The sequence below is a fragment of the Chanodichthys erythropterus genome, chromosome 22, assembly GCF_024489055.1.
Source record: "Chanodichthys erythropterus isolate Z2021 chromosome 22, ASM2448905v1, whole genome shotgun sequence".
Classification (NCBI taxonomy): domain Eukaryota; kingdom Metazoa; phylum Chordata; class Actinopteri; order Cypriniformes; family Xenocyprididae; genus Chanodichthys; species Chanodichthys erythropterus.
In genome coordinates this window covers 29680405-29702518 of record NC_090242.1, presented here as the reverse complement: position 1 = coordinate 29702518, position 22114 = coordinate 29680405, and the positions used below count along the sequence as shown (strand labels likewise).

General features: G+C 40.2%; 2 protein-coding genes across 2 annotated transcripts; both read left to right on the top strand.

Moving 5' to 3' along the window:
* Window positions 1–5573: 5573 nt before the first annotated feature.
* LOC137012592 (olfactory receptor 8G17-like) lies at window positions 5574–6515 on the top strand. Its single transcript, XM_067375926.1, has one exon. The coding sequence runs from the start codon at window positions 5574–5576 to the stop codon at window positions 6513–6515; it is 942 nt and encodes a 313-aa protein (XP_067232027.1).
* A 13365-nt stretch (window positions 6516–19880) lies between these two features.
* On the top strand, window positions 19881–20831 carry LOC137012748 (olfactory receptor 13H1-like). The gene has a single exon (XM_067376165.1). It carries the CDS (start codon window positions 19881–19883, stop codon window positions 20829–20831), a length of 951 nt encoding a protein of 316 aa, XP_067232266.1.
* The last annotated feature ends 1283 nt before the right edge of the window (window positions 20832–22114 follow it).

Here is a 22114-nt window from a genome sequence, read left to right as displayed (position 1 = left end):
ATTAAACCATCCATAAAGGTTACCTACCAGCTCTTTGTTTAGTGTCTTGACTTCCCACACTTGATAAAGTAAAAGTCCAAGTCAGTAGAGTCTATAAACTGATTGGCCATAAAATGAACCAATCACAAGACATCTTATAGGGGGGGCCCCTGGCCACCACGTAGACCCGCCCCTGCTTGTTACCCTCTTGTTTCATGTAATTACAGGGTAAGTGTGACATTGGGGGCTGTAAATTAAATTGGTGCTTGTTACCCTCTTATTTCATGTAGTTACAGGATAAGTACAATAAAAATACATACACAATCTGATAACACTGACTGTAAACCTTTATTTGAAAAACAACCTAATTCAAAACAAATTTACAACACTTATTTATTCATGACGTGGTGTGAGCGGTTTTACTTCCAGCAGTGTTAAATTAGTGATGGTAGGTTGGATGGTACTCACCGCGGGATGTGGGGGACGTGAGGGACACACTCGAATGAAGTGCCCAGGAGTTACACAATACAAACAGTAGCAAGTAGTCCAGTAGCAAGACGTTGCATCGGTACTGGTACTGGAGGACAGGCAGTGGGTGAGGACGGTGAATGAGCAGTCATTTCTGGTAGACAGGCTGTAAGATGTTGAGAAATCGTAACTGCTATCTGCATAAAGCTCTCCAGAGTGCAATCACTGGCCGAAGAACTGCCTTGCCAGAGACGGATGAGTTGGTTGGATATGGAAAGCGATCCTGTGGTTAAACCGAAAACTTCCTGGAAATGAGAAGAGAAATCATCGAAAGGAGTTAATGAGGGTTCACTGTGAATTCCAGATGGCTTGAGCCCAGATTACTGCTCGTCCTTTGAGCAAGGTGATCAGAAACGCCACTTTCTGTCAGCAGATAGACAAGGGACACAGAAGTAAGTGGTACAAATGACAGCAGGTTTATTGAGCAATGATGGTGATAACACAGGCGAGAGGAGTGTCCAGGTAAGCAGGTGGGGAGTGGGAAAGTCTTGAGTGGTTTATCCGAGTCTGATAGTGTCTTTGTGTTTCCCAGGGAATCCAGAGGGAGCTGAGGAGTGTGGAGATGGTGAATGTTATGGCACACCGTAAATGTGTGCCATAACATTGAGGCTGCTAAATTATTAACAGTTAAACATCTGCCTCTATAAGACAACTTTGGGAGGATCCATCTCCACTTCTGTAGTCTCCCAACAACTGTTACAGTATGGCTGTGTAGCAAGGAACAAGGACGATGGAGAATACATAGTAGAGTATTTAATGACCAAATAGGCAGGATCACACGAAGCACATCAGCATGAACGAGAACAGACAAGGAGTGGAGGGTATATATACACGTGACAAACAAAGGGAACTTATCAAAGGTAATTAACTAGACACAGGTTAAAGCAATGACTAATAAAACAGAATGGGCAAAACTGGGTCAAACTAATGGAACATAACAGTGAACATGTAACAACAACTTTGTCAATCAGAAATTCCCATTACATTTTTATATAAATATCAGTTCCTAAATATATTCCTAAAACTTTAAAACCATTTGTAATCCATTTAAATTGATGTGGAAGTTGAGGAGGGTCCATATTTTGCCACTCGCCTAGTAGCAGGGATGTACACTTCTCCCAGTTAACTTTAGCAGATGTGGCTTTTTGAAAAAGCTGGCCAAAGCTGGTACATGAGTGTGGCAGAATACCTACAGCGCCCCCTCGAACGTAGTCTGAAATCTTGGACACATACGAGCACGTATTGTACACATTCGTATTTGTCATCAGGCTCAACAACTTTTGCACTCTATGTCAATACCTCCGCCCAACAGGAAGTCAGCTATTTAGGGTTGTTTAGAAAAAGCACGCTCTGGAATTTGATATACTCCTCCTAAGGGATTCATCTGATCTCCAGCATTCTTGGTCAGCAAGACATTGAGGATGCTAAATTGCAAGAAGATTTTTGATACTAGAGAATTTGAATTTGAACTAGAGAATTATGAGAATTTGCATACTTTAGTTTGGAAAATAATGGGATGGGTTTCAATGACCTGTGGTGTGTTAACTTCCTCGGGTCGGCGTTCACGCCGGCAATAACACCTTGTTTTTTTCTTACCAGTGTGAAAGAGACTCAACATACTCCATCAATGTTGCACATACAATTAAGAGTTATACACCATTTTAATCTGTAGAATATCTTCTTTTATTTGTGTACACTCAGTGTAACAACAAAATGTTGTGCTCACACACACATGGCTGAGTATAGTTTCTGCCTTGTTTTCTGTGTATTTCCATCTGTTCCTTGTTCTGCCTAGCCTGTGTTTTTGACCCTGGACTGATTCCTTGTATGATGATTGTTTGCTGCCGGCCTTGACCATAGCCTGTGTTTTGGATTACTCTTTTGCCTTGCCCTCTTGTATCTGTTTGCTGGTGTTTGACCTCTGCCTGTACGGCTACGCTCATATTAATAAAGCCTGCACCATACGTTACAGTGATGAAGCAGTAGCTGAAGAATTTCTTCAAGATCTTTCCACAGTTGTCTAAAAAAGAGAAGAAGGAACTGGAGGGATTCTTGACTTTTTCTGAGTTTTCAAGTGCTGTGAAGGAGCTGAACAGTGGAAAATGGGTCTCGGGTTGGATGGTCTCTCTGCTGATTTTTTTTTATTTATTTATTTATTTTTAACTTTTGGAATGTGCTTGGGAAGGATTTGTATGAAGTTTGTTAGAGTCATTTATTCAAGGTATCTTACCCCTAAGCTGTCGAAGATCAGTGTTGACATTAATCCCCAAGAAAAGAGATCTTGGACTCTTAAAGAATTGGCGTCCTGTGTTGTTGCTGTGTACTGCTTTTAAAATACTGTCAAAAGCTAACAAAAACTAACAAGATGAAGAAATGTATGGTGACTATAATTCATGAGGATCATTCGTACTGTATACCTAAATGGACATTTTTCAACAACCTGTTTTTACGAAGAGACATTATTGCAGTTGCCAAAAAACACCAAACTGATATTGGACTTTTATCTTTAAATCAAGAGAAAGCTTTTGACAGAGTGGACCATTTATATTTACTAAAGACTGAAAGTGCTTGCTGTTTTTCTGATGATGTGATTCCCCTCTGGTAATTCCATATGTGTTTGTCCACGGTTCGGTTTCCCTGACGTAAACCCATGTCTTTCCCTGGGCGGCTTTGCTCTGCCCTGTCTCTGAGTGCTAGAGTTCCTCCAGGAAGGTAGGACCTACGTCAGAGATCTTCCATATGTGTTACTGCCCCTTGGGTCAGTCCATATGTGTCTTCCACACGTTACCTCCCTTCGGGCAGGGTGTGGTCTCCATAGCTTTCCCCTCCTCTGGGAATACTTTACTGGCGTTTTGGTCAAGGCTGAAAAACGTGGGAATCACTCTTCCCCGGGGGTAAGGAACAGCAGCTTCGACCAACTCCAATGTAACGCCCTGTCCTCTCCATCCTACTGGTATGGAAGACACCTTGTGCTTACTCTGGGTGCTGGAGGGTTATGGGTCTGGGCAAGCACCTACATTGGGCACTCCACGGCTTGCCAGCATCTGCCTCCCTAATGGGGGTTACAATAGTAACCTAGACGTTCTTCAATCATTGTCTCATTATACATGTGTTTCTCACTCTACTTGTTAATCCTTAATTTATCACTATGCAACCAAAATGTTTTTACCAAAATGACCCAAAATGATCCTGTGAGTGCTCATCCATTTCCGGAAATAGGATTTATTATTAATAATAATCATTATTATTAGCCTAATGATCATTGGTGCAGATCCTGTGGGTTCCATTTCTGGACAAGGCCGAACACTCACTGAAAAACACTAGATACTCTCCATTGTAACCAATCAAAAAGTCAATTAAGATTCGGGAACCTTTCTGATTAGTGGTTCCCCTCTCATAGGGTCCCGGCGGGTTATAATACACACAATTTTACTGTTATGTTCAACATTACAACATAATGATAATAACCTGGCAGAAAATATTGCTTTCTGTTTTTTTACAAGATGATAAATTGCATTTTAATTTACAACATGTAAATAATGTGTTTGTGTTTGGTTGGTAATGCTTTTTTTTTCTGTGTGTCTCTCTTTGCGAGAGACACAAATAACTTTTGTGTAATGAATTAATAAAGCGCAACATCGCACAGAGAAAAAAGACAGTAGCCTACTCTTGAAAATTAATACCATGTAGGCTATAATTAATGTATATTAATTCCATAATTGTATGGAATGTGGGCACCTACCAGTAGAAAAATAATTTTGTGCATATCATCATTATTATTATTACCAATTATTATTATTATTATTATTATTATTATTTTACAACATTATTATTTTACTAGCCTATACATTATCATATAAATCTACTGTAAAAGCAGTAAATGTAACTGATAGGTGAGCCATAGTCGATCACTCAGCACAGACTTCTAAAATGAGGGACAGGCCACAAATCCATGAGTGAAGTTTATAAATCCATGTGAACGAACTGCACACAGAATATGAATTTGTGGGTATGGATTGAAAAACCAAAGGTATGGTTTACAAATCTGAATTCACGGATTGGAAATTCATGGGTATGGTTTGTTAAACCAAGGGAACAATTTAAGAATCTGTCAGTAAGGTTTATAAACTAAGGGGACTGATTGCAAAACTGTGGCCATGGATTTGCGGGCCTTTTTCTCTCTCTCTCTCTCTCTTTCCTCGAGGTGACTTCCTGGGCTCTGTAGTTAACAGACTGGCATAAATAATAATAATAATAATAATAATAATAATAATAATAATAATAAAAGGGTCAATAAATCAATTTATTTTAATTAACCAAAATTTTTAATACAACAAATAAAAAATACAAATAAAATAAATAAATAAACCCTTTCCTTTTTTATTTAAACATTTATATTTAATCACATTTTTGATTGGTATAACAAATACTTGTTATACAGTGCATTTCTTGTGCAGCTATTGAATATAATTAGTCACAGAGGACTTACATTCTGAAACAGAAGTTAAAAATATAATAAACAAAATATTTAAGGTTAGGAATCAATGCATACAATTTTATCAGTGGCTGTGATCATGGCAACAAGTAATATGAATAAGTTTTCCCCTCTGGGGTGATAGTATCATAGAAACACCTTTGAACCACATATTAAAAGGTGAAGGCTGGTAAAACTTCTTCAGTGAAGACTGTGACTTTATCAAACAACATATGAATCAGATCTTTAAAGCAATAAATCAACTACCTTAGTAATAACAGAATACATCTGCAGTAAGTATGTGCCACTTTATTAGACATTCAACTAATACTAGGTAACTACCAAGCATTTCAAAACTATACAACATGTTTCTAAGACCATTGACAGTTCTATTTATTTGCAAAACATTGAAGTGTTTCCATGTTTTGCAAACATTCTGATTGATTTTCTTTATTAGCACATTTAAAATAGTGTGGACTGTGAAATTTGTTCAGACAACAAGCATTGTAAAATGTCATATAGGCTATGTGTAAAGTATTTCCATGAGATGTCTGGCTGTTACTCTGTTTGCAGGGTTTGTGTAGAACAAACAATGGACAATCTTACATTCAGACACAGCATTCTTCTAGTGGAGGGACTCCAAGTAACACCTCAGTCTACCTACGCTGTTTTCATCCTGCTTCTTTTGGTTTATGTCTTTATAATGGTTTCCAATATTGCACTTGTAATTCTGATCTCAACAGAGAAAAATCTTCATCATCCTATGCATTTCCTGTTCTGTAACTTGCCACTGAACGATATATTAGGGACCACTGTCATTTTGCCACGCTTATTGCAGGACATTTTAAAAGAAACTTCAGAGCGCTATATCACATATGTGGAGTGTGTAGTTCAAGCCTATTTTGTGCATATTTTTGTAGCAGCATGTCACTATGTTCTTATAATTATGGCCTTTGACAGATATGTGGCTATATGTAATCCATTGCGATACACGGCAATAATGACCAACAAAATGGTTATTAAACTATCAGCATCAGCCTGGGGGCTGTCAGTACTTATGGTATCAATTCTGATAGGACTCACTGTGCGTCTGTCTCACTGCAGATCTAAAATTGAAAACCCTTTCTGTGACAATGCCTCACTTTTTAAACTGTCCTGTGATGATGGTGTGGTTGTTAATAATGTGTATGGAATCATTTATACTGTGGTTTTATTTACCTTCTCAATTTTGTCTGTATTTATAACATATGGCAAGATTGCTACTGTATGCATAACCAGCAAAAACAAAGCACTCAACAGCAAAGCCATAAAAACCTGCAGCACTCATTTAGCTGTTTATTTAATCATGCTTGTTTCTGGCTCCACTTTTATTTTTCTTCATCGTTTCCCTCTCTACTCTGAGAGCAGGAAACTAGCCAGTATAATGTTTCACATTGTGCCACCAGGATTAAATCCTTTAGTATATGGTTTACAAACCAAAGAAATAAGACAGAAGTTTGCAAAATTTTGGTGCAGAGAAAAAGGAACATCTTAATTTATTATGTCATTAAATTAATATTTATTGGTATCAGAACTTAATGTGTAAAGTCAGTAACTGAAATACATACAAAGCATTAGTATCAGTATAGGTCTTTAATAACTTCTTGAGAACTTTTTTTAGTACTTAGTACTTTAAATCAGTGTCCTCACAATGCAAGGTTTTACAATATTTTTATTACAGTAAAGGATCTACGTATATATCCTAAATTGTACTGAACATAATTTTCTTGTACACTTTTTCATTTAGAAAATCTACTGAATAAAATAAGTATGTTTCTTAATCGAGTATGTATCATTATCGCACCTCACAAAAATCAAAAGCTAAAGGGATAGTCCTTCTTTGAGTTTAGCAAAACTCTAATGTTTCAGTTTTTATAATATGTAAATAAAATAGGTAAGATTTATGTAATAGGTTGCAGAAAAATGGGTTTATATAACACTGCTTAGTGTTCATGTGTGTGCACACTACTGAGTTAAAGTACCATTGAAGCAGTGTCAGAGTTAATCATCAGCAATGTCAGACGAGATAACAAATATAAATTATTGGCTATACAATAATTTTATTTGTTATTTGTCTTATGATACTGTCTACGCCGTAAAAAAAAAAAAATGTCACAGTGAAAAATAGACTAAATGTCACAAAGAAAAATACGCTAAATTAAATGACATCTGTCAATCAAAACTAGAGGCTAAACCACAAATACAAATAAATAAAAACTGTTGGCTAACTAGCTATACTGCAATATTAAATCTCTTTTTAACATCCACGCAAGAACAGAATGTCGCTGACTGACGATGGTTTCATGTCTCTCCTCCAGAATCTGACCACAATAGATGAATGTTTTCTCTGAAGGTAAACTCGTGGCCAGGATGCAAAGAACAAATCTTACCAGGTTGCAGGGCAGGGAACTGTTAACTGTTTGAATGCCACCACTGCAGAAAGTTTTGCACAATGTACAAATACTTGTTATACAGTACAATTCTTGTGCAGCTATTGATTAAAATTAGTCACTAAGGACTTACATTATGAAACAGAAATTAAAAACATAATGAACAAAATATTTAAGGTTAGGAATCAATGCATACAATTTTATCAGTGTCTGTGATCATGGCAACAAGTAATATGAATAAGTTTTCCCCTCTGGGGTGATAGTATCATGGAAACACCTTTGAACCACATATTAAAAGGTGAAGGCTGGTAAAAATTCTTCAGTGAAGACTGTGACTTTATCAAGCAACATATGAATCAGATCTTTAAAGCAATAAATCAACTACCTTAGTAATAACAGAATACATCTGCAGTAAGTATGTGCCACTTTATTAGACATTCAACTAATACTAGGTAACTACCAAGTATTTCAAAACTATACAACATGTTTCTAAGTCCATTGACATTTCTATTTATTTGCAATACATTAAAGTGTTTCCATGTTTTGCAAAAATTTGGATTGATTTTCCTTATTAGCACATGTAAAATAGTGTGGACTGTGAAATTTGTTCAGACAACAAGCATTGTAAAATGTCATATAGGCCTACCTGTACAAGTTTATGTGAGCACAAAAAAAAAAAAAAAAAAAAAAAAAAAAATCATAGGGTGCAAAGTTTCATCCTGATCATGAAAATCATGCATTTTACTTCCCTAAAACTCATAAACAATATTTCAATGAGATGTCTGGTTGTTACTCTGTTTGCAGGCTTTGTATAGAACAAGAAATGGACAACCTGACATTCAGACACAGCATTCTTTTAGTGGAGGGACTTCAAGTTACACCTCAGTCTAGCTATGATGTTTTCATCCTGCTTCTTTTGGTTTATGTCTTTATAATGGTTTCCAATATTGCACTTGTAATTCTGATCCCAACAGAGAAGAATCTTCATCATCATCATAAAAAGCATACTAGCCAACCTACAGGGATATATATATATATATATATATATATATATATATATATATATATATATATATATATATATATATATTTATATAATATATGTGTTTGTGTGTGTGTGTGTGTGTGTGTGTGTGTGTGTGTGTGTGTGTAATTATTATATTATATTTTAGATAAAATAAAACTTTCTTCCTAATTTAGGTGAATGCCTACACACATCCTCCACAGGGAACAGTGGTCTTAAGAAATACATTAGTATTTTAAATAAATGCAAGACCTGATAACAGTTCCACCTGTGGCCACAGGGTGGCGACCTCAACCATAGAAATGTGGTGTCTTCCACCCTTACAAGCCTGAAAGGGTCTTCTCACTATCAAAGCCAAAGGCAGACCAACAGAATCATAATACTCATTATAGGTCCAGCCACAGGCCTGATGTAAGAAGAGCCTGGGGTTGAAGAACGGAGCCTTCTGGTCCCCTCCGCGATACTCGGGTCAGGATGAGCGCGAAGCCCAACCAGTCTGGTTGAGGACTCAGACCTCAGCGGCATGCACGTCTTGAATGCCGCTGATCTAAGTCGCTCAGCAATTCAGCCTGGTCTGCCACACAGCCATTGTGAGCTTTCAATGTTAATGTCCACTCCCTTGATCATTTTATTTTTTGTGAATGTGTGCGGTCTCTCTCCTAACATGCTGCCATGGCAACTGTAGTCTGTCGGCAGCACGTTCCATAATCTCCAACAGCTCAGGGTATGCAGGACAGGGTGGCTGAGAGGATTCAGTAAACTCACCCTCTCTATCCTCTCTATCCACTCGCCGCTGGACCTAAGGATGCAGATGATAACGCACCCTCTCCCAGCAGCTCATTCTCACGAGCCGCTAAATCACGTGAGCATTCACACCCCTCTCAAACTGTTCAGCGAGCTCTATCTGAGAGCCCCATGATCTGAGTCTCTGCTCTGCCTCAGCGCGAGAGGAACCAAACCACCAGGTCCAGATGCTGAACTCTCTTCCCTCGAAAAGAGAGCCAGACGAGAATGGAGCGTTCTTAACTTAGGAAAATGCTACAGTTTGCACAGGCAACTCCCTCAAGAATTTCCTGTGCGTGCTCTTCCCAAGACAGAGAACGCACAGCTAGTTTGTGTCATCTGGTGTCAGATAACGAGGACATGGATCCACACACTATGTAAACCTTCTAGTTTTTCTGTGCATTTCATAATTGCCACGATAGTGTTTCACACAAAACAGTCCCTGAAGACGAAAACATGTATCATGACATGTTATCTGGACTCCCCTTATATACTGTGGGTCGCATTGTTATGTCGCCGGTCAATATGATATTGCCGAGATTGGATATGTATTTCAGACACTGGTTCCTGCGGAGGCGGTTCCTCTAGCACGTATAAACAGCTTCGAGTTCCCTTTCGAAAGGGAACTGCCTCGCAAATGTCTTGTGCTGCACCGCTGCAGACTGAAGAACATGCTGAATAGCGCTGACTAAAAGACAGGGATGAGCTGAAGCCTGCCGTTGTTTTCATATGAGGTTTAAAGGGGAATGAGGTGATCACAAATTTGTGTACAGATTACGCAGCTGGGGGAGGGGGGAGTACTAAAAGGGCCTATTAACACCCATTGTACCGGCAACATATGAGAAGTGCCAGTACGCAAGAAAAAGTGAGGGTATGCTACAGCTTAAAATATAGAAGTGCCAGAACTTTATGCCAGTGCATACCAGCCCACTTTGAGCCCTGAATACAAATTCACTGTAAAAAATTAACAAAAAAAAAAATTATGTTTTTTACTTAATAAAACTTCAAGCTTTTATTTTGATGGCAAACTGCAGGAAGAGATTTAAGAATCTGTGATGAGCAGCTCACATGTAAGAACAAGAACATTTAAGATGTCTTGACATATGTATAAGCAAGGAACTGAACAAGCTATTTACTGAGAACTGAGCAATATATATTTACACTCTGCAAATGACAACAATATTGTTGGTACAATATTGTACCTTAATCAAACGTACAAATCTTGACCCTTAAGGTACCACATCAAGCCCATTTGTACCTTAATTGTGGCAAATTTGTTCCTTCAAGAACTATTAAAGGTAATTGTCCTACTGAATAAGATGCACATTCAACAACTGAATCCAAAAGACACTTTAATATCAGTAACTGTAAATACATATCAAATACACATAAGTGGTTGAACAAACACTGTTCAAGCGTACAATACAATATTTCTTTGTGTAAATACACCTTTCCAGTTTACAATAGACTTCAAAAATTAAGAGCATCACTTTAAAAAAAAAGCTTTCAAGTTGCTGCAAAACCTTTTGCAATACAATTACAGTACGTAAAATACAATTACATTAAAATGTTACAGTATGTAACATACAATTACAATAAAATGTTACAGTATATAACAAAATGTCTCTGTTACTAAGGTAACACTTGTTTCTTGAAAGAGGGAACAGAGACATCTTCTTTGAGTGTAACTAAAATGAGCCAATGCACATTGGCATGCAGTTATGTGCAGCAGCTGCTCTGCCTCGCAGTGCAGGTATTTAATGAGCAGCAGATGCCTTGCATCTTCAGGTTTTCAGGAGCCAATTAAGTGAGACAGCAGCATCAGCGGGATACAGCGACTGTGGCAACAGGACATACATCTCCGTTCCCTCCTTACCTTTGTAACCAAGATGTTCCCATTCAGTTGCTCACATTTGACGTACGGTGGACAGACTGATGAATAGGAATCCCTATTCCCCCTTCCAGTGCTCTGTGCAAGCCTCCTGCACCTCCTTGCCTAAAGGACTATTGGATAACACTGGGAAAGAGTACCCTTTCACGGGGAAAGGAACGCTGCGGAAGCCACACCCTTCCCCAAAGGAGTTATGTGGAGATGTACACATGGACTAACCCCGTAGGACTGTACTACATATGGAAGTACTGGGGTGACTCCAACCTGAGAAGAAGTGGGTTCTCCCAAAGGGAAGGACATGGACTTCATTTAGGAGTAGCCATGGAATTACACATATGGGATCCCCGTAGGGTCACACATATGGAACCCAGCCTAAATCAGGTTCTCAAGGATGCAACGGAGTATAGGCCTGGCGCCAGATGCTCCGCCACATCCGGCTGCCGAAGGGTGAGCTCTACAAATATCTGTCAGCGAGGCGCCATGAGCCAGCACCCAGGAGGATGCAACACCTCTCGTATAGTGAGCACACAACCTGAGTGGGCAGGGCACATATCCAGTGGGCCATCTTCTGCTGGAGACAGCCTACCCTTCTGCTGGCCTCCAAAAGAGCTGGTCTGAGGTCCTAAAGACTGGACAGAGCAAAACCAGGGCTGGGTCTGCCTCCTCTGGGGGCAGCGCTTGCAGGCTCACTACCTGGTCTCTGAAGGGAATGGTAGGCACCTTGGGCATATCGCCAGGCCAGAGTCTCAGTACCACATCACCCGGCCCGTACTCTAGGCACAATCCATCAACCAGAAATGCCTGCAGGTCCCTTACCCTATTGATAGAGGCCAATGCATCCAGCAGCAAAGTCTTTATAGACAGAATCTTTAAGTCTGCTGACTGTAAGGGCTCAAACGGAGCATTCTGATGTGCTCGAAGCACCAGAGCAAGGTCCCAAGAGGTTATGGAAGGAGTAAAACCTCATACTATCACACTGAAATTAACAATTCAACTGATTCCTGCACTTTTCAAAACCTTCTCCTCTCTTCTTTGCCCTCCTCCCCTCCCTCCCACATCAGCTCTTACAGCTGATGACTTTGCCACATTCTTCACACATAAAATAACAACCATCAGCGGCCAATTCTCCACACCACACACTGACAATAACATCTTATCGGAAAACACAGAAATTCTCCCCTCCTTCTCCATGCTCTCTAAGGCATATGCTTCAAAACTCATCCTTTCCAATTACCCTACTACTCGTCCGCTTGACCCTATCCCCACTCATCTTCTTCAGGCCATCTCCTCCTCAATTCTACCTGCACTCACTCACATTATCAATTCTTCCCTTCACACTGGAACATTTCCCACAGCTTTTAAGCAGGCTAGGATTACCCCAATGCTTTAAAAACCCACTCTGAATCCAGCACTTTTAGAAAACTACAGACCAGTATCCCTTCTTCCTTTCATTGCTAAGACACTTGAGAGTGTTGTATTCAACCAATTGTCTACTTATCTCACACAGAACAATCTCCTTGACAACCAACAGTCTGGTTTCAAGAGTGGCCACTCAACTGAGACTGCCTTGCTCTCAGTCACTGAAGCCCTGACACTGGCATGAGTGACTTTAAAATCATCAGTACTCATCTTGCTGGATCTGTCTGCTGCTTTTGAGACAGTTAACCCTCTGGAGTCTGAGGCTGATTTGGTTGGATATTGATTTAGTTTTTGCAAGACACTTTTTGTCAAGAAACACATTATGCGTGGAGGCGTGAATGATCATGAATAATGGCTCATTCACACCTAGGAAGACAAAAGAATTACATAAAAATGACCTGAAATTACTTGCATATTAATGAGGCCTTTCAGTCAGGTAGGCTGTGAAAAAAAACTTTGTAATCATGTCTCAGCTCAATTTAAAATAATGGTATTCTATTATATTCTTTAAAATATAATGTATTTCTGTGATGCAAAGAGTCTGAATATAGGCTTTTAGTTTAAAAGCATGCACATTTGGAGTAATATTGATGGATTCTCATATGTTTATGTCAATTTTCTATACAGAGGAGTTACATTTATGCTATATTCATTGTCATAACTATGAGCGCTGGTGTTTTCAGGTGATACTTGCAGCCGGAGGGCGCTCTGTACACCTTTAGTCCACAAATTATTCTAAAGAAGAAGAGGACATTTCAGGAATGGTGTTTTCAATTCATACTTGTAACCAGAGGGCGCTCTCTGTACACATTTAGTCCACAAATTATTCTACAGAAGAAGAGGACATATCAGGAACTAACGGCATGTCTTCTAAAGGTCGTTAACCATGGCTTTTACATACAGATAAACACTTTTCAAGACAATAAATACACGATTGAGACGATGAATGCATGTATTGACTCAGAATTTGCGTCTGAATAGCGCTGGCTCCGTGGGCGTGGCCGCATTAGCAGATAATGAGCTGAATCACGGACTTCTGACATGGCTCTCTTTTCATACAGATTACATAAACACAGAATTTTTGAATTTTTGTTTTCGATATGACTTACACGATTTAAACCTGACATTTCAACGTGTCTTTAGACATAAGTGTAATTTTTTTGTCATTAGTATTCACTAGTCTGTTTTGCTGCAATGTGAAAAAAAAACTGCAAAACGCGCCGGCGCGTTTTCAGACCTCAGGGAGTTAACCACCAGATCCTCCTGTCAACATTCAACATTGTTATGCTGATGACACACAACTCTACCTCTAATTCCAACCAGATGATCCGACAGTTGCTGGTCGCATTGCAGCCTACCTGACAGCCATTTCTGCCTGGATGAAGGACCACCACCTTCAACTCAACCTTGCAAAAAAAGGAACTGCTAGTGGTCTGTGCCAACCTAACACTTCATCATAACCTTTCAATTCAACTTGGGTCATCAACCATTACTCCTTCCAGGACAGCCAGGAACCTTGGAGTGGTGATGGATGATTGTTTAAGCTTCACAGATCATGTTGCGACAACAGCCCGGTCCTGCAGATTTGCCTTGTACAACATCAGGAAGATTAGACCCTTCCCATGGGAGCATTCCACACAAATTCTTGTCCAAGCTCTTGTTCTATCCAGACTGGACTACTGTAATGCTCTCTTGGCTGGCCTTCCAGCATGCACTGTCAAGCCTCTACAACTGATCCAGAATGCTGCAGCAAGAGTGGTCTTCAACGAACCGAAGAGAGCGCACGTCACTCCTCTCTTCATCAGTCTGCATTGGCTGCCAGTAGCTGCTTGCATCCAATTCAAGGATCTGATGTTTGCCTACAGAACGACCGCTGGCTCTGCACCTCTATACCTTAACTCACTACTTCAGACTTATGCGCCCTCTAGAAACTTGTGTTCTGCAAGTGAACGGCACCTTGTGGTGCCATCACAAATGGGCACAAAATCACTCTCACTGACCTTCTCCGGGTCTGTTCCTGGCTGGTGGAATGACCTGCCACACTCTATCCAAGCAGCTGAGTCCCTATCCATTTTCAAAAAAATGCTAAAGACGTATCTTTTTCGTCAGCACCTGACCCAGTAATAGTAACACTTACATTGATTTCTATTCTTCTTTCATCTATTTGTGTATTTATATATAAAAAAAATAAATCCTTGCTACGAGCACTTGCTGACATAACTTACTTAACTTACTTACTGACAAAACTGTGACTTCACACAGCGCTTACATACTGTTGCTCTCATGTTGATTTGATTGATTCTACTATTCTCATTTGTAAGTCGCTTTGGATAAAAGCGTCTGCTAAATGACTAAATGTAAATGTAAATGCTTTATTAACACATATTCCTAGTGTCAAAACTACCTCAGTACTAACTTTAAAACACTAGAGAATGGCAGTGCAGAAGATCACTGAACCTTTAAATCTCATTTATAAAAGCTTTACAAAGCATACATAGTCCTCACTTTAGATGAGCTCACAAAAATAGTTCCCTTTCGATACTCTCACTCATACTGCGTATGGGGAAAAGCTCCTTTTTCCTCCTTGCTGAAGCCTTTTACAATAGCGCAGTGAAAACTGCACGTCTATTGGCTCAAAGGAATGAAACTCTTTGAGCCAATGGCGAAATAGCGCACCAACAAGCCAGCCAAAACGGGCGTGGCTTATGGCTATATAAGCCGGCGTTTCACCGTTGGATTCAGTTCTCTCTCCTTCAGCGACGATCTACGCTTCGCTGGATCCTGCTGATCGCCTTTCGCCGCTGGAATGAGCTCTCTACGCCGTGGAAGAGGCCCCGCAGAGGACAGCTGAATCCGCCGCCTGCTCCCGTCAGCGCAGCCGAAGACTACCGCCCAGAGCGCTGCTCTCGCCGCCCACCGCAAGCTTCTGGTTTCGCTTCAGTGAGTCTCCTGCTGCCATCCGGCGAGCGTTTTCTAACGCACCAATGTGGTTCACCGCTGCTGCTTCAGAGCTTCTGTTCGCGGTCTATACCGCTCTAAAAGAGGCCCCCCAAGCGCCGTTTTTACGGCGGCGGCGTCCAAGTATGCCGCGCCACGAGCCCCTCTGCAGGACGATGACGGCCATGGTGAGTGCGTCGGATGTCTGGGCAAGCCCCACGTTGACGCCGCGCTCACCGAGACTTCATGCCCGCACTGCGAGTGCATGAGTCTCACTTCTCTCCGCGAGACTTTTCTTCACTGAAAGCGTTTCCGCCTCCCGTGCCTTCCCGTCTTCTTCCTCCCGCGAGCCGGCAAGGAAAAGACAGCGAGGCAGTGGAGTTCAGCGCTCAGAGATGGGAGAGCTTACGCCGGCCCAGTGCCCGCCGACCTCTCCCTCTCCTTTGAGAGAGCCGTCCCCCGTCCTCTTTGCACGCCCGGAGCAGCGTCCCTCAGCGAAAGTCGCAGCATTGAGAATCTATACTGAGCGGTCTCAGCCATTCAGGCAGTCAGACCAGCTCTTCATCTGCTTTGGCGGCCGCACCAAAGGGTCTCCGGTCTCAAAGCAACGCCTCTCGTGTTGGATAGTCGACGCAATTGCTCTATGCTAGTCCTCTATGGGCCTGGACTGCCCCATAAGAGTAAGAGCCCACTCCACTAGAGGCATGGCCTCATCCTGGGCGTGGTCTAGTGGCGTTTCTCTCAAGGACATCTGTGAGGCGGCCAGCTGGTCCTCGCCGTCCACTTTTGTCAGATTTTGGATGATGATGATGATGGGAAATGGAGTCCAGGACAGAAGGGAACTGTGACAGTACCTCCCCCTCCTATTACGCGTGGCCTCACTCCATTGATGGAACAACTGGGGAGGGAGGGTGGGCGCCCTGGAGACCTTCACCCAGGTGCAGGGAGAGGTGCAGATGGGTACAGAGCGGGGCTCGTGGGCAACTGGAGCTGGCTCGCGGAGAACTGGAGCTGGCTCATGGAGAATTAGAGCAGGCTCGTGGAGTACTGGAGCTGGCATGTGGAGAATTAGAGCAGGCTCATGGAAAACTGGAACAGGCCCTTGGAAAACTGGAGCAGGCCCTTGGAGAACTGGCGCTTGCTCATGGAGAACTAGATCTGGCTCGTGGAGTATTGGAGTGAGCTCTTGGAGAACTGGAGCGTTGTTTGGAGTGGGACTCCAGGACATAGTCCCAAAGCTACTGGTGTGGGTGCCGATAGGAGCCGGGGTTCAGGCTTCACTGGAGGCTCTGGCATGGCAGGGGCCATTTTCCTAGGGCTTCACGGTGTTCCTCCTTTTGGGCGGCTTGGGCTTTGAGTCAGGTAGGACCACATGGGAATATGTGGAGGAAACTGGCGATTGGCGAACTGGCCAGGCTGCCTGTATTTCTGAGGGGACCGGAAGAGGAGGATACGATTTTTTTTTAACCTCTTCAATTTCAAAATCAGAACCATTTAGAAAGAGAATCAGTAATAGTAATAGTAGTAATAGACTCGACTAGGGAAAAGAAACATGCAGTTTCAATATAACGGATCGCATCCTTGTTCAAGCCCTTCAGAAAACAGGCATTAAGTGGAGCATCTGGCCAGTTCACCTTGCAAGAAAGCTCAGCAAATTCCTCCACATACCTCTCCAGCGGGCGGCCATCCTGTCTGAGGGTCCATTATAAAGGGTGTGCAGATGATGAAGTCCAGGTGCAGGTGATCAGTGATGATGGGGAGATGACGAGGAAGTGAGTGCAGTTGTGGAAACAAGGAGGATGATGGGAAATGGAGTCCAGGACAGAAGAATGTGACAAAATGAATGTTTAAATAGTTTATTCATCATTTACTTACACTTCCTAAATGATCTTATGAACCACTGAGAAATCCTAAATAACTGGTTTGTAAATAATGTAATACTTAATTTAGAAATGATAAATTGATTATTAATAAAGTATGAAAATACAATTATTAAACGTTATAGATATGTTTATAAATCAAGAATAAAGCAATTATAGCTGTATTTATAAACTGTTTACTAATGTCTATTAATGCTTTATAAGTGATGAATTAACTATTTACTAATGCTAAGGCTTTTTAGATTATAAATAAAAAAGCAAGGAAGACTTGTCATATTTTTAAGGAATATTCAGTTTTTGATTAATGGATCATTAGGTTCAGGTTTTGTACGCTCTGGTATGTGTTTTTCTGTGTACTGATATGTACATTTCTGTATATTATTGCATATTTCTCTGGTTGAAAAAAAAAATTACAACACTTAAAACATATACTGACCATAACTTATAAAACACTGTAGTTTAACCACCCACTCTAAGGCAAATTTTGGATTTCCCCCTGAACCATGACCATGATCTCAACATCTGAAACAAAAGAAAAAATCAGTTGTTAGTTCCGTGTTTACATTGTAATAATATACATTTTACAAATAAAAATGTAGATTTACTCAAATTACATCATTTTAGTGAAGTCTGCAACAGCCTAGGTCAGGGGTGTCCAAAGTCTGTCCTGGATGGCCACTGTCCTGCAAAGTTTAACTCCAACTTGACTCAACACACTTGCCTGGAAGTTTCTATTATGCCTAATGAGACCTTGATTAGCTGGTTCAGGTGTGTTTAATTGGGGCTGGAGCCAAACTTTGCAGGACAGCGGCCCTCCAGGAACAGGATTGGACAACCCTGGCCCAGGAGAGATTTAGAAAGGAGGTTTTTCAGGAAAAAAAAAAACTAAAAAAAAAAAAGAAAGAAAGAATTTTGTTTCAAGCCATTACAGCACCACCTAGTGTTAAACAGCTGTGTACCTAAGTAGCTGCGCACATTTGGAACCATTCTGCCAAGTTGGAATCTTTACGATTTACAGGTGCATCTCAATAAATTAGAATGTTGTGGAAAAGTTAATTTATTTCACAAAATTTTCAGAAAAGTTTAATTTATTCAATGCACACAGACTGAAGTACAATTTCATGCAAAAGGAGGCCCAGAGCATCAATGCAGCGTGGCATGGAGGCGATCAGCCTGTGGCACTGCTCAGGTGTAATGGAAGCCCAGGTTGCTTTGATAGTAGCCTTCAGGTCATCTGCATTGTTTGGTCTGATGGTCTTGGCTCTTGATGCACTGACTCCATCTTCAGTCCACTCCTTTTGAAGCTGTCCTAAGTTCTTAAATCGCCTTCGCCTGACAATCTTCTCAAGTCTGCGGTCATTCCTTTCACTTGTACACCTTTTCCTACCACACTTTTTCCTTCCAGTCAACTTTCCATGAATATGCTTTGGCGCAGCACTCTGCAAACAGCCAGCTCTTTCAGCAATGACCCTCTGTGGCTTACCCTCATTGTAGAGCGTCTTGATCTTCTTCTGGACAACTTTCAAGTCAGCATACTTCCCCATGACTGCTGTTGGGATTACTGACCTAAACCCAGTATTTATACCCTGAGAATGGTATTTAATAGAACTTAAAATTAAATATTCTAATAATTTGAGATACTGATTTTTTTTTTTTTTATTTTGATGAGCAGCAAGTTGTAATCATCAAAATGACTTATGTCTAATAAATCTAAAATATATTTAAGTTTTACTTTTTGAATTAAATTACAGAAAAAAAGAAAAAACATGATATTCTAATTTATTCAGATGCACCTGTATATTCTCTGATGCCCATACTCTTATAGGATAGAGAAATAAAGAATAAGATTGTAATAAGTACAAACAAAATAGGATTCCAGCTCCTTCTGTGCTTGGATCTTTACAGCACATTACAGATCAGTAGTCCACCAAAGAGAATTGTTTTACACTCTAAGGGGATGATGACAAAACAGTTTGTGTGTGATATACATATAAAGTGGGCAAGCCAACTCTTCTGAAACAGATCACAGTTTTGCTATTGAATCTCTTGATTACCAAGTTAAAGGGGATGCAACAGCTGTGTGCCACTATATATTAAACAAAAGTGACAACTGTTTATCTATTAGTCATTTAACTTGGTAAGTATAAATATATTAGTGGGGTAAACAATTTAGGGGTGAATTTATTTTGCATTATTGGCAACTATCAAATATTTCATACCTGCAGCTATGAATAAATGTTTATGAGAATTACTGGCGCGGGCAAATATTTTTCTTTCTTTTTTTATCACAATGTGAAGATTACAACATGAAGATTTTTTTTTTTTTTTTTTTCCTGTTTCTACTTTTGTCTTTATTACTTTGGTATCACACACTATATGTGCTGCATTAAGTCCTGTTCTGACTCTGGGGTGTTTCACAAAAGCATCAAAAGCCTTAAATGACTGTAGAAAACCACAATCTACTGTCTCTACGATCTATGGCTTATACAATGCTTTTGTGAAAACACAGCCCTGTACTTTAATACATGTTTTGTTTATGTCACAGATGGACAACCTGACATTCAGATACAGCATACTCTTAATGGAGGGGCTACAGGTTACAAATCTGTACAATCATCTTGCTTTCATCCTTTTTTTGCTTGCTTACATATTTATTATAGTATCTAACACTGGGATTTTGATTCAGATCTCTGTGGAACAAAGATTACATCAGCCTATGTACATTCTTTTCTGCAATTTGTCAGTGAGTGATTTATTAGGCACAACCGTTCTTTTGCCACGCTTGATGAGTCATATTTTAAAAGAACCCTCTGAGCGCTACATCACATATGTGGAGTGCGCTATGCAAGCTTTTTTTGCACATGTGTATGGAACCGCATCCCACACTATTCTAATGGTCATGGCCTTTGACAGATATGTGGCCATATGCAAACCATTGCAATACCCAACTATAATGAGCAACAATATGGTAGTTAAACTGTCAGCAGGTGCCTGGGGTGCTGCAGTAGTGCTGGTGGGGATTCTGATCGGCCTCAGTGTACGTCTGTCTCACTGCAGATCTGTGATTCAAAATCTGATTTGTGACAACGCTTCACTATTTAAACTGTCCTGTGAAAATACAGTGATTAATAATGTATATGGATTGACTTTTACTGTGGTTTTACTCACCTCCTCACTGGGGTGGGTGTTATTGACATATCTCAGAATAGCAATGGTATGCTTCAAAAGCAAAAACAAAGCAACCAATAGCAAAGCAATAAAAACCTGTAGTACTCATCTGGTTGTTTATGTAATCATGATGGTTTCTGGAGTCACCGCAATTTTTCTTCATCGTTTCCCTGCATACTCTGAAAGTAAAAATATATCTAGTATTATTCGCCATGTTATTCCACCGTGCTTGAATCCTATAATATACGGTTTACAAGCCAGGGAAATAAGACAGAGACTGTTTACTCTTATTTATAAAAGTAAAGTTAACTCAATGTGATTTTTTTTTGTTAAATTACAAATAATTTGTTATATGTCAAATTTTCTTTGAGTGTTATAAAGCTTAAATCGTAAATATACATTGGTCTACATTTCTGTTTTATTCTAAACATGTTTGTGTGAATAGCCTATATAACATTATATGCATGGAAGGCACCAGCTAACAATCTTGTGATAAATGTGGACAGTGGAACTATGAAATACGTACTATTAATAAAATATCTTTTATGTCCCTGGTAAACATGGAAATCACTGTAAAACTTACAACAATTAAAACACATACTGACCATAACTTCTGAACTTTGTGTTTAATCTAATAATCACAAATGTGGAATTTAAAATAATGTTATAATAATTTTTAAATAATATTGTTTGTAATAATGTACAGCAGTGCTTTGTTTTATATGACCACATTTTCACATTAGAAAGATGAGGGTAATTCTAACAGCAAGTAAATATAATACAATATATACACATAAATATATCTTTTTTTTTTTTTTCATATTTTTCATGCTTTTCCCCTGTCTTCAGTTTCATAACTTTCTAGTTTGTTAATTGTTTCAGATGTCCTTGTGTGCCTGCCTGTTTGTCTCCTTGGTTACTGATTAATTAGTGTCTTTAGTTCAGGTGTGTCTTGTTAATTTAGTCTTGTTAACTCCTGTTTGCTGTATTTAAGCCTTAAATTTCAGTCTGTCCTTTGTCTAGCTTTGTGATTATGTTATGTGGTGTTAATAAGTTACTTTCCTGGTGATTTACCCTGTTCCTAGTACTCCAATAAATGTTTTTGAAGATATTTCCTTTGTCATGCATTGAAATACTGCAATACCCATTGTGATAGAAAGCTAGAAAGAAATGGGAGTGTTATCTTCATCCAGCCCCATCGGAAGCACATGTGGCCTCACAACCTCACCCCATGCCGGTTCCCTCCACATACCCCTCCAATGGATCCGTCCATTTCTCCTGTCTTTCCCCGGGCACATAAATGGGTCTCCAACACTGCTGACTTGGGGCCCAAAGTGGGAGACCCAGCAGTTACATCTGTCAGGTCAGCGCTGAAGTCTGCCTGCCTTCCTCCATCTGCTGGACCCAAGACCACACCATACACTCAGCCAAGGTGGCTGCCAAGTCTGAACCCTCAGCCAAGAAGGCCACCGCGCCTGAGCCATGAATGAGTCTTTTCCAGAATCTGCAGAGGACTTATGGTTAATTGACTTTTGGTCAGAGCCAATACCAGCCCCTGACCAGAGTCCAGTGATGGCTCCAGCCCTTGACCAGAGTCCAGTC